Genomic DNA, 12,996 nt, shown 5'->3' with positions numbered 1-12,996 from the left:
GATTTAAAGGGACAACATTGAGTTAAACATGCAGGCGGTTCACGACTATGACAGAAATCACCAAGCTGACACCCTCACAACTGACGCTCAAGGAGCCCCCACGCAGAGTATAAAGCGTGTGAGGGTGCGAAATGGGAGGGAAAAGCCTGGAAAGGGGACCGGGTCACAGACGCCTAAACACCGAGTAGAGAGGGTGGGTTTTATTCTGCCAACCACGGAGAGACGTCGGCCTGAGAGCAGGCTGTGAACACTCTCGGGCCTCTGGGTGCAGAGCCAGGGGGAGCCCAGAGGCGGGGCAGGCACCGGGGAGGCCCCTGTAAGGCTCCAGGCGGACAGGAGCGCAGGGCCCTGAACCAGGGCTTGGGAGTCCCGCCGAAAGGGGCAAAGGGCCCGGTTCTAGGGCCTGCAGGCTGCTCTGTGGCTGATCCGGTCAGTGACCCTGCAGCCTCTGTCCTCTCCTGCGTTGTGACTCACTAAGAAAATCCAATAGTCTCTGTCCGACAGGGTTTTACTGAGTGAAGGTAACAGTGGAAGAGGCCACCCAGGCTCAGGGCCCGAGTCAGGGGGAGTGGGACGTGCACTTCGAGAGGACGGAGACGATGGACTCGCGCTCCCTGAGTCTGTGCTGTCCCCCGGGGCGAGTCCGCCGCCGGCCCCACCTGTTCTGGCGGCTCAGTTTATTCCATAAGATGAACATCTGGTTTTCTAGGACCTGCAGCTTCATTTCAGTGACCAGCAGCCGTTCGAGGATCTTGTCCTGGAGAGCAAAGCAGGCGTGCAGTCTCTCGAGTTGTCTCGTGTTCATGGCGGGGCCCTTGGGTTTGGCTTCGGGGGTCTTTTGTTTCTCTCCCTCTTCCTAAGCTCCCCACCAACAGGAAAAGAGGAGAGAGAGTCTGGTTAATGGTGATAACCTCCCCCTTCCCATGCCACAGGGTTTGTAAGTGACACCTTCACTTTCACAACCAGCCGCCAGGAGAGCGTCCTGTGGGTGAGAGTGCAGGGGCACAGAGAGGGAAGGTCCCTGCCTCAGCATCACCCAGCCTGCAGGGGAGACCCACACACTCACAGGAATAAATAACTGGGCTGCCGATCTGCGCTCGCAAAGAACGTAAACCCTTAACCCAAATGTATGTCTCCGGAGCTGCGCTTTCCCGGCGTGACCAGAGTCCCGGCGGGCCCTTCCAGGTCCCCCGGCTGCCCAGTCTCAGTGGAGAGACCACAGGCATCTGCCCCCTCGCTGAGCCTAATGATACTTCATCTTTTCTTTTTGGATTCGGCTACAAACTTCCGGTCTTTACAGCCCTTTAAAAATTAGATATTTCAGACATACAAAAAAAAAGTAACGATTACAGCCCTTTAAAAATTAGATATTTCAGACATACCAAAAAAAAAGTAACGATTACAGCAAATACCTGCGTTCCCACAGCAGCTTAAGAAATAAAATACCACAAACTTAACGGGGGTCCCTCTCCTAGAGTGTCCCCCTCCCTCCCTGGACCTCATCTCAACTGCAATCCTGAATTCGGTGTTTGCTTTTTCCATGCACTTTTTTTAGTAGCAGTGCTTTGCAACGAGAGGCTATTTTGCCCTTCCCAGGGGACCTTTGGCAATGTCTGCAGACATTTGTGGCTGTCACAAAATGGGTGACGGATGCTATTGGCATCTTATGGGTAGAGGCTGGGGGGCTAAACATCCAACGATGCACGGGACAGTCCCTCACTAAAAGAATTGTCCGGCCTGAAATGTCAATCGTGTGAAAGTTGTAAAATCCTGCGCTGCCCTGGCTGGTGTGGCTCAGTGGATTGAGTGCTGGCCTGCGAACCACAGGATCACGGGTTTGATTCCCAATCAGGGCACATGCCTGGGTTGTAGGCCAGGTCCCCAGTGGGGGGTGTGTGAGAGGCAACCACACATTGATGTTTCTCTCCCTCTCTTTCTCCCTCCCTTCCCCTCTCTCTAGAAATAAATAACGAAAATCTTTTTAAAAAGAAAAATCCTGCCTTAATGTATTTCACTAAGTATGTGCATTCATAAACAAGATAGGACATTGTCTTGCATATTTTTAGATTTGTGTATGTCATGATCTGTGCACATCTCTCTCGTCATTGTTATATTTTAGAGATGTACCTATGTTTTACATGTGTCTTTAGTTTATCCATTTTCATTTTTTCCTTTAAAGGAGTTGTTACTGTTGCCAAAGCCTGTGCACATCAAACCTGAGGTAGGAGAGTGTGGGATTGTCCCAAGTTTGTAGCCGAGGCACTGGAAGCCTGGGGTAGGTTGTGTTTGGGGCTTCACCATCCAAGAGGCAGCTGCAGAGCAGGGACGCAGGCCAGAGTCGGGGGTTCCTCAGTAGTGCCCCGTTATTCTGACACCTTCCCTGTTCCCCAAGCCCCAGTCTAGCTGGAAATATCCCCTGACCCTCAGCTGAAGCTCAAGGCTCCTCTTGCTCACCTGCTGGGACTTTGGGGAGGTGGGCTTCAGTTCATACTTGACCAGCCAGTTGCTAAGCAACAGCAGAAGGAATAGGAACCCAAACAAGACTGGCTTATAGCTGATCAGCCAAGCCACCAATGCTCCAATGGCACCTGAGGAATCAAGTATGTCGTGGAGATTCCTAAAAAGAGATATTAGTTCTTCCAGCATTCTGGCTTGGTGGCACCCAGGCCCCAAGACCCAGCCTCAGCTCCCTCTCTGGGACAGTTGCCTCCATTCCAGGAGTCATGGCTGCCCTGTCCTGTAAGTCATGACTGGCCCCCAGCAGCACCCCTCCCCCGTTGCCACATAACAATAATACTGACTACTCCTATGTCTTAAGCGGTCACTAGGTGTCAGACTTTGACAGGCCGATTGCAAGCATCATCTCATAATGCCCTCACAAGAGCCAGGTGATGTAGGCCTTAGTGATGCCTCATTCATTCAACAGAACTTCTGGGCGTAGCCACTGAGAATAAAACAGTCTGGAACACAACCCCTACTCTCATAGGGAGGGAGATACAAAGAAAAAATCACCCAAAATTTGGAAATAAGGCTAAAACTTTACAGCAAGTCTGTTCACAGTAATACTAGAATATTCTCTAGCTGGCCCACCTGTCAGTCACCTGATACTTTAGGAGAAAGTAACTTTATTTGACTTACTCTTTAATGTTGATTAGGGTTCCCACTCCGTAGAGTCAGATGTTAACTTATAAAACATGGGTAAATTACTCTGGCAATTCCACTTGGGAATATGTACCCCAAACAACCTAGAGCAGGGTCTTGAGGTGAGATTTGCACACCCACGTCCGTGGCAGCCTTATTCACAATGGTCAAAAGGCAGAAGCCACCCAAAAATCCATCGACAGACGAACGGATAAAAAGGAAGGAAATTCTGACACATGCTACAATGTGGGTGAACTTAGAGGCTATTATGCTAACTGAAATAAGCCAGTCACATAAAGACAAAAGCTGTCTGATTCCACTGACGTGAAATATTTAGAGTGCTCAAGTCTGTAGTGACAAAATAGAACGGTGGTTGGAGGAGCTGGGGGGGGCAGGGGAGTGTTGGAGAGAGACTGTTTATGGATACAGAAGTTTTCAAGATGAAAAGAGTTCTGGAGATTATTTGTACAACCATGGGAATGTAATTAACGCTAGTGAACGGTACATTTAAAAATGGTTAAGCCCTGGCTGGTGTGGCTCGGTGGATTGAGTGCTGCCAGCTTGCGATTCGATCGATCCCTGGTCAGAGCACATGTCTGGATTGCCGACCAGGTCCCCAGCTGAGTGGGGAGGAGAGGCAAGTAATCCACGTACCTCTCGAACATTGATGTTTCTCTCCCTCTCTTTCTGCCTTCCTTCTCCTCTCTCTAAAAGTAAATAAATAAAATCTTTAAAAATAAAGAAATAAAAAATGATTAAGATGGTAACTTTTATGTTATATGTATTTTAACACAATTTAAGAAAATGAAATTAGTTACAGGCCTACCTCACTTTATTGTGTTTTGCTTTATATACTTCACAGGTGTTGCATTTTTCACAAACTGAAGGCCACTTCCTCCATCAGCAAAAAGATTACACTGACTTTATCATGGTACTCACCTTATTATGGTGGTTTGGAACCAAAATTGCAGTATCTCTAAGGTATGCCTGTATTTCTGGAAAGAAAATGGATAAGTTGCAAATGATATTTTGGGAGAGCAAATAAGTGCAAATGAGTTCTGTCTGAGAGAAAAGATAATCCCCAAAGTTTAGTTTTTATGTAATTGTAAGACATTATCTAGCTTTTCCTTATTTAAAATTAGTTTGCAATCTTATTGCACTATTCGATCTTCCACCAAGCAGTGGCTAAATATAGCAATTTTTCATATTCTCCTTTATCATCCTGCTGTTTCTCTGAATAATAAAATCAGTCAGTCAAACTTTGGCCCTGGCCCGGTAGCTCAGTTGATTAGAGCACTGACCAGATATGCCAAGGTTGTGGGTTTGATCCCCCATCAAGGCACATATAAGAACCAACCAATGAATGCATAAATTAGTAGAACAACAAATCAATGATTCTCTCTTTCTTTAAAATCAGTAAATTGACATATGTTCTTTATTCTTTATGGAAGTTCTTAATGTTCAAATATCAATTTCAATGGCTATGATGTTCTAATATATTCAATTAGTCACCACTTTTGGGGCCTTTAGTGTAGTTCTCCTTGATCGTTATTATATATAACTTGAGATAAACAGCATTGAAGTTAAAATTTTGTACCCACGCTTAAACATTTCCAGAGAATGTTTTCCTAAAAGTGCAATTTTGTTGGGTCAAACCATATGCATATTTTAAAAATCTAATTTTAAGTTTTAACAAATAATACGTTAAACAACTCATGTAGGATTATGTGATTTGTTCAAGAACTATAGGATTATGAACTATTACTTGCAAATGACTTCAGCACTGGTAGAATTTCATAATTTTTGACCTTGCTAAGTAGAAAGTTAGGAGTTGGATGAGTTATAAAAAGAGCCTTGGTTACTTAAAACTAAAAAAACCACAGTATATAGAACAAACAAGCGTCAGTCTCCTGTTTCACCCCTTCCCACCCTCAAGTTCTATGATGTAGAGAAATAATTCCAGCTTTTTTAGCTGGTATTGAACTTCTGGAATTTATCTTGATATAGCCAAATAGAATGCGGATACTGTTATTTCGTGATTTCTTTTTAAAAGAGATTTTATTTATTTTATTTTTAGAGAGAGAGAGAAACATAAGAGGTGTGGTTGCCTCCGTTATGCCCCCAACTGGGGACCTGGCCCACAACCCAGGCATGTGTCCTGACTGGGAACCAAATCAGCACCCCTTTGGTTCGCAGGCCAGCACTCAATCCACTGAGCCACACCAAGCCAGGGCTATTTCTTGATTTCTCAATTTCGACGTTATATATTATCTTTTCATGATGGGAGATGAGCATTTAGCTCCCGTGCAGAATCTGTCTCATTTTCACCTCACCGCCTCCCTCTCAACCGCTCATCCCTCTCCTCCACAAACTTTCTCTTTTCTCCATTCTCTCAGTATAATTCTATCAGTTGGGTTAAAACAATATGCGTTGCTTATGTTCCTATGCCAATGTAGCTCACAGCTGAGCCATGTGTTGTCCTGTGACTACAACTTTTTGCACAGCTTTTGCTTTTTTGTTTGCATAGTTTTTAAAAATCAACTTCAGTGAATTACAATCAACATAAAATAAAACATATCTATTTTACTTGTATAGTCCACTGAGTTTTGACTAATGTGTCTACCACTCCAATCAAAATACAAAACATTTTCATTACTGCCAGCAAGTTCTCTCCTGCTCTTCTGCAGTCAACCCCCCACACTCCTCCCAGGCAATCACTAATTGGATTCTATCACTAGAGATTAGGTTTACCAGTTCTCAGACTTCGTGTAAATGAAATCATTTTTTTGAAAATTACAGTATATTTTGAAGGGACATGTGAAAAAGCAATTATAGTTCTGTGGGAATAAGCTTGAAGAACACAAAACCTGTTTTAGAATTGGGTCAGTTAAGGATTCCTGGAGTTATAAGAATAAACCACCACCACCATCTTTGAAAGCAAGAACTCCATAATTAAACCCTTGTCACGTAGTAAGCATTAATAAATATGGATTGAATTGACAAATGAAGCGGTGAATGAATGAGTGAATAAATTTATAAGTGTGCCCAAGTCCCTAGATGAAACGGTCGCCCTCGGAGGTGCAGTCTCCCCAGAAGCCCTAGGACAAGGACGGTGCTGGGGCCAACTCTAAAGGCCAAGGGGACGCTCTAGAAAAGCATCGCGCTCCTTGCCACGGTGCCGCTCTAGCCACCAGAACGCCGCTCTATGGCAGCTGGGGGGAGGGGGGGCGTGGCCATGGGCGCCTCAGCCTTTTGTCGACGCGAGGCGGGAGCGCGCTTTGCGCGTGCGTACGCGGTGGCGCTGGACTGCGTGAAGTGAGCGAGGCCGGGTCGTTGCGGACCCACGGACTCACAGATTGAGTGGCCCCTTTGGCTGTCGGCAGCCAGGCGGCCCGAGATGTTGTCTGGGAAGAAGGCGGCGGCTGCAGCGGCCGCGGCGGCGGCGGCCGCTGCAGCGGCGGCAGCTGGCTCGGAGGCCGGTGCCGGGGCCGCGGCCGGCTCGGAGAACGGCTCAGAGGTGGCCGCGCCGCCGGGGGGCCCCTCCGGCCCTGCAGAGGCCGCGTCGGGAGTGGCCGGGGAGCGTACTCCTCGCAAGAAGGAACCTCCGCGGGCCTCGCCGCCCGGGGGCCTCGTCGAGCCGCCAGGGTCCGCCGCACCTCAGGCCGGGCCTACAGTCGTGCCTGGATCTGCGACCCCCATGGAAACAGGAATCGCAGAAACTCCGGAGGGGCGACGGACCAGCCGGCGCAAGCGGGCGAAGGTGAGGCCCGGCCCCCTCCCTCAAAGCACATACCCCAGTGCCTAGCCTCCCCGAGGTTGTCCAGCCCCCATCAACCCCTCTCCCCCGGTCTTGGGCCTGAAGCCCCACGCCCACCCAGATACCCCCAGTCAGTGGATCCACCCCGCATTCCCTTTAGCTGGGTGAGAGGGGAGGGTCTTTGCCTGTGTTGAAGGCGGTCTTTGTGCTGGGACCGGGCCCTCCTGGGAAAGGGGGCATTGATGGGCGGGCCGATTCCCTGGTTACATTTTGTACACCTTCGCATTTTCCCGAGTGGGAAAAAATGGCTCCCTGACGTGGAGTTATGGTTTGCGTTGCTGGAGATGTACATCGCTAGTTTGTTCCCAGCTGTGCCTGGAAGCTAGCTGCTCAGCAGTATTTACGGAGTGTCAGCCGGGAGCACTTCGGGGCCGCAGGGTGATGCTGACGAAACTGCCTTAGCCGTTAAGAGACCGAAAAGAAAGGAACGTTTTTCCGAGCCCTTGATGTGTGCTAGGAGTTTCCCCCTTTTTCTTTGTATGCTCTCAGTGATCTTTTCACGTAGATATTTGCAGATGAAGCTGATTAAGAGAGCTGATACCAGTTACTCAAGATACAACCATGGGAAGAAAGATTTGTCACAGGGTGGTGTGCACACAGACAATAGTCATCCCAGGTCTCTGGGTGCCAAGTGCTGTGTTTAGAGCATCATCAACGTTTTGTTTTTGCTGGACACCCAGGGGCAGGTATTGCCAGCTCCGTTTTAGTAATGAGTAAACAGAGGCACACATTTTAAGCAACTTACCCAAAGTCACAGAGCTCATTAAGGGGTGGAACGGGAATGAGGTAGGTCTCCCTCTGAGACAAAGGACCACATGGGACACCTGCAGTGTGCAGGGACAGTACTAGAGCACAGACTTTATTTGTCGTTTTTACTGAATTTATCAGGGTGACTGGTTAATAAAATTAGATAGGTTTCAGGTGTTTAATTCTATAATACACCACTTGTGTATTGTATTATGTGTTCACTGCCCCAAGTAGAGCACAGACTTTAGACTTAGGCCTTTTCTGGAAATGTCATGGTCCAGTTGAAAATAATTGGAACTGTATATACATAATTTTTAAGTAATATTTAAAATTATGCAATTCATATAATTTTGTGCATGTAATAAGTTTTCTATCTCTCTCTATATATTTTTAAAGATGTTATTTATCCACCTCCAGAGAGAGGGGAAGGGAGGGAAACATCAATGTGTGATTGCCTCTCACACATCCCCAACTGGGGACCCCTCCCAACTGGGGACCCGGTCCACAACTCAGGCATGTGCCCCGACTGGGAATCAAACCAGCAACTATTTTTTTCTCAGGGCAGTGCTCAATCCACTGAGCCACACCAGTCAGGGCTACATGTATATAATTTTTAAGTGGGTATACCAAGTCAGTATGAGGAAATTGTGTGTGTGTCTCTGTGTGGCTTAAATGTTATCATCTCTCAGTTCTGGAGGTTGGAGGTCTGAAATCAAAGTGTCTGGAGGGTTGGTTTTTCCTTAGGGCTGGGGGTTGAGGGGCAGGGAGAATCCTGTAGCTGAGGTACGAGGAGCTTCTTGAGATGAGCATTACCCAGTCTAGAGCTCTTAGAGTCAGTTGCCCACTTGAGAGATCTCTCTCCAAGAATACCCTGTGCTAAGTAAAAAAACGGCTTTGGGGGACTTCTACCAAAGCATAGGTTAGAAAAGCACAGGTTAGCAACTCCCAAGTCTCAGTGAAGTAGAGGACAGAAACCCAATAGGGTTTTAATTTTATGTTTCAGTGAAAAGTGTGTCCAGAAACCATGTGGTATTTTTCTTTTTAAGATTTTATTTATTTTTAGAGAGAAGGGAAGGGAAGGAGAAAGAGAGGGAGAGAAACATCAATGTGTGGTTGCCTCTCACGTGCCCCCTACTGGGCATCTGGCTTGCAACCCAGGAATCGAACTGGTAACCCTTTGGTTCCCAGCAGACGCTCAATCCACTGAGCTACACCAGCCAGGGCGTGTGGTATTTTTTTAAAAACAGGTGTTTTTTGTTTTTGTTTATGGGGTGTGTGTGTGTGTGTGTGTGTGTGTGTGTAAATTCACATACCATAAAATTTACCTTTAAATACAAAGATTTTACTTATTTTAGACAGAGGGGAAGGGAGGAAGAGAGGGAGAGAAACAGCAGTGTGGGGTTGTCTCTCTGGGGCCCTCTATTGGGGACCTAGGCTCTCAACCCAGGCCTGTGCCCTGACCTAGAATAGAACTGTGCACCTTTGGTTCACAGGCCAACACTCAATCCACTGAACCACACCAGTCAGGGCAACTTTGTTCTTTTTAAAGATTGTTTTAGCTATTCAGTGTCCTTTGAACTTCCATATGAATTTTAGGATCAGTTTATCAGTTTCTACAAATAAGGCAGCTGAGATTTCGATTGTGTTTGCATTGAGACTCTTGATCAGTTTGGAACATGCTGTAAGATTTTTTGCTAGTTCACCTGTATTTATTTGAATTTTTATTAGCCTATTTTTCCATTGTGATGAGCTTTGAAACTCTGAAAAGAAATGGGTTATGTGTTTATTTGGGGGAGCAAGTAGGAAGTAAGAAACTGGGAACACTGACCTACTCATAGCCAGTCTTGGGAGCCAAAGGACACAGATTTCCAGGAGTAGACTACCCATAGGGGTGAAAAGCAAGCTGGGTCCACTGCAGGCAGACATTTGCTTCAGAAATTTCGAAGTGTAGACAGGGGTCTGCTCAGAAGGTATCTAGCCATGTAATATGAAAAATGGAGAAATTTATTGAAGAAGATACAAGAAACATTGTACATAGGATAATGACACCTCAGTCCCCTTCAAAGTTGGCACCTGGGGACCTCACACAGTTTTCTCAGTCACCATCAGCTACTCCATCATATTTCCCTCAATCTCATCAATGTCTGAAATCACTTTCCTTTCAAAGGTGATTTTAGTTTTGGAAAAGGCAGAAGTCACAGGGTGCAAAATCTGGGCTATAGGGGGGCTGAGTCACCTGGATGATTTGATGTTTCACCAAAAATTCTGTATGAGATATGATGCATGAGTGGTCATGCTGTCTTAATGAAGCTGCCAATTACCAGTTGCCCATAGCTGTGGCCTTCTGAATCATCTGAGTAGTTTCTGTGGAGGAATATTCAAGCATAATGCATAGTTTGATGCAGTTCATTGCTCTACTTGCTCAGTCATTTTGAATGCAGTGGCCTCACAGTGTACATGCTCAGTCAATAGCCTCTGCTGCCCCTACTGACTACTACAGTGAGGTCATCACTGTTCATGCACACACATTCCAGTCCACTCTCCTTGGCTGCCAGGTTACATTGATGTCGATGTCACACAAACCATTCTAGTTATATTAGCAATGGCTGGATTTTCTCCAGACAGACCATCATACATATTTTTTTTTTACTTGGGAGCTTATTCAGTTTTGAGGACCCTCTTTTTAAGTTATATTCTAATTTTAAAATTGATTTTTAGGGGGGGGAGGGAGGAAGAGAAAAAATATTGATTTGCTGTGATTCTTGTATGTCCCCTGACCCAGATGAACCCACAGCCTTGGTGTATCGGGATGATGCCTAGCGCACTGAGCTACTGTAGGCCAGGGCCATTAGAAAATATATATTTACGTAATCAAAATTCGGTTCAGGTTATTGGAAAGGATCCATTCAGTTGGGGGACCCTGAGTCTTGTTTCATTGGTGTTTGAATAAGTTCACCTCTGAATGTGTGCATTAACGTTATGGAACATACTTAAGGTTTGAATTTGATAGATTAGGTTGGGACTTTAGGGACACCACACACTTCAGGAATGGTGGCCTTCAGCTGGACTTTGACAAAGGGCAGAATTTTGGAAGAGTATTCTGGAAAAGGATGGGCTTATTGGAGGTAAAGTTTTTTTCTATGATTCATTTTTGCCAGGCAAATAAATTATACCTTGTAAGGCTTTTGCATTTAGATACAATGTAAAGAAAATGCTTATTGCAGTGTCTGGCATATAGTAAGTAGGTACCCAGTAGTAAAAGTACTACCAGAGGGTTTATTCCTATGTTTGGAATAGTTAGGAAATAATATCAGGGAAGACTAGAAAGTGAAAAATGCTTGGGGTATAATGCAAAGTGGTTTGAGAAGCAACAGGGAGTCCAGAGTGGATAACTGAATATTGCAACAGTGAACAAATGAATTTAACTGAAAATGAGTTTTTTCTAGGAATAAGAGACGTTGGAGTGATGAGTAGTGTTCAGGTTGTAGAGTCGTGTCTGGGCTGTAGAGAACCAGACATTAGATCTGTGCCGTCTAGTGTGGTAGCCACTAGCTGCATGTGGCTATTGAATGCTTGCTTTGTGACTAGTACAACTCAGGACACTGAGTTAAAAAGTATTTTTTAAAGATTGTATTTATTTATTTTTAGAGACAGGAAGGGAGGGAGAAGGAGCTGGAGAGAAATGTCAATGTGCAAGAGAGACATCAATGGGTTGCCTCTCATGTGCCCCCAACTGGGGACCTGGCCTGCAACCCAGGCCTGTACCCTGACTGGGAAGCCAACCATGACAGGTTTGTAGTACAGCACTGATCCACATTAGTCAGGGCTGAATTTATTTTAATTTAAATACTGATAGCCTCGTGGTAGGTCCTCAGTAGCCACATGTGGCTAGTTCTCTCTTATCGGAAGCATAGATGCAGAACGTTGCCCTTACTATAGAAACTTTCATCAGACAGCACTGCACTGGACTGGGGGGTGCAGCTCATAGTGCTGTGGGAATTCACAGGAGGGGAAGGCTTATTTCCGTGTTTGGAATAGTTAGGAAATAATATGCAGAGGGGGTGGACCTTGGATTTTAGGTTTTAGGTTAACAAGAAAAGGTGGGAGTAGCTTTTAGGGAGTTTGGTGAGTTTAGGGGTGCGTAAAACAGCATTGAGGACCTTTTGACTAGTATGTTAGAAAACGATTAGAAGTAAGTTTGACTAGTTAGAGCCAGAGAGTTTATACCCTAGTTTGAAAAGGTTGGTGTTCCTCTGTTAAACTACCTGAAAACATCACAGATTTGGAAAATTAATCTGGCAGTTATACTCTAGGTCAATTAACAGGAAGAAAGATTAAAACACACAAACAAAAGACAGGTTTAAGGTGATTGGGCAGTGACTGAATCATTATAGCAAGAGTGTAGAAGAGAAACTTGTCCGTGTAAAGGTATGAGTAACTACCCTACTGACACAATCCTCCAGCTGGGACATCTTTATGCCCTTGGTTGTAAGTATTTACTGAGGGATGAGAGATTCCCAGGCCTTTCTGCTCAAAGTATTCCTTTTTTCAGGGAATAGTTTTTATTTTTTAGAGTTTATGTGATTCTTTCAGATGGTTTTAAAACTTTTTATTAAGTAGAGAAATTCTTTTTTTACAAAATAAAATTTTATGCAGAATCCCTAAATAAAATATTACTTACCTGTTTTGTATTAAGAAATTTAAAGTTTTTTAAAGATTTTATTTATTTATTTTTAGAGAGAGGGGAAAGGAGGGAGAAAGAGAGGGAAGAAGCATGATGTGTGAGACAAACAGTGGTCAGTTGCCTCTCTCATGGCCCCAGCTGGGGGTCTAGCTGGCAACCCAGGCGCGTGCCCTGACTGGGAATTGAACTGACAACCTTTAGGGCGGCAGGTCAGCGCTCAGTCTACTGAGCCACACCAGCCAGAGCAGAAATTTAAATTTATTTTATTTTAGTTGTCAGTCTTTGAGAAGATGAGGCTATTTTGATAGCCAAATTAAGCACAGTAGTTGCAGCCTTATTTCAGCCTCAGAATCCAATTTTATTTCTGTATTTTATTTATGAAATATAAAGATGCAGTATGGATTGATAAGTACAGCAAAAAATTGTTTTTGTTTGTTTAGCTTGCTTTCCTGTCCTAGGACACTCAGTTGAAAAGAGATGGAAGAAGAAATTTCATTCTTGGGTCTTTCCAAAATTGTCACCCAAGCAGTACAAGTTCATGTGGTGGTGGTCTCTAAAGTGTTATGGTTTGGATAACACATGAGCATATATGAATGTATATTTTTGT

The 12,996-nt window shown here is 45.1% G+C and overlaps 2 protein-coding genes across 3 annotated transcripts in view; one reads left to right on the top strand and one right to left on the bottom strand.

Annotated features, from left to right (window-relative positions):
• Positions 1 to 559: 559 nt before the first annotated feature.
• Positions 560 to 2,646, bottom strand: TEX46 (testis expressed 46). Its single transcript, XM_037135799.2, has 2 exons — positions 2,455 to 2,646; positions 560 to 757 (listed from the first exon to the last, which is right to left on the bottom strand). Exons 1-2 carry the CDS (start codon positions 2,644 to 2,646, stop codon positions 560 to 562), a joined length of 390 nt encoding a protein of 129 aa, XP_036991694.1.
• A 3,770-nt stretch (positions 2,647 to 6,416) lies between these two features.
• Positions 6,417 to 12,996, top strand: part of KDM1A (lysine demethylase 1A) — a 54,886-nt gene continuing 48,306 nt past the window's right edge. For both annotated transcript variants that reach the window (XM_037135997.2, XM_037135996.2), the window contains exon 1: positions 6,417 to 6,901. In XM_037135997.2, the coding sequence (XP_036991892.2) occupies positions 6,539 to 6,901 (363 nt within the window). In that variant the 5' untranslated portion in view covers positions 6,417 to 6,538. The remainder of the gene's footprint in view (positions 6,902 to 12,996) is intronic.

The sequence above is a fragment of the Artibeus jamaicensis genome, unplaced genomic scaffold (assembly GCF_021234435.1).
Source record: "Artibeus jamaicensis isolate MK-2021 breed Jamaican fruit bat unplaced genomic scaffold, CSHL_Jam_final scaffold_847, whole genome shotgun sequence".
In the NCBI taxonomy this organism is placed as follows: Eukaryota; Metazoa; Chordata; class Mammalia; order Chiroptera; family Phyllostomidae; genus Artibeus; species Artibeus jamaicensis.
This window is presented reverse-complemented; position numbering and strand designations above follow the sequence as displayed.

What these genes read in the sequence shown, in the direction of transcription:
- TEX46 (XM_037135799.2), bottom strand. Translation starts at nt 2,646, where the DNA reads ATGCTGGAAGAACTAATATCTCTTTTTAGGAATCTCCACGACATACTT. An exon ending in CCTCCCCAAAGTCCCAGCAG is followed by an intron (nt 758 to 2,454) that starts GTGAGCAAGAGG and finishes TTTGCTCTCCAG; the next exon opens with GACAAGATCCTCGAACGGCT.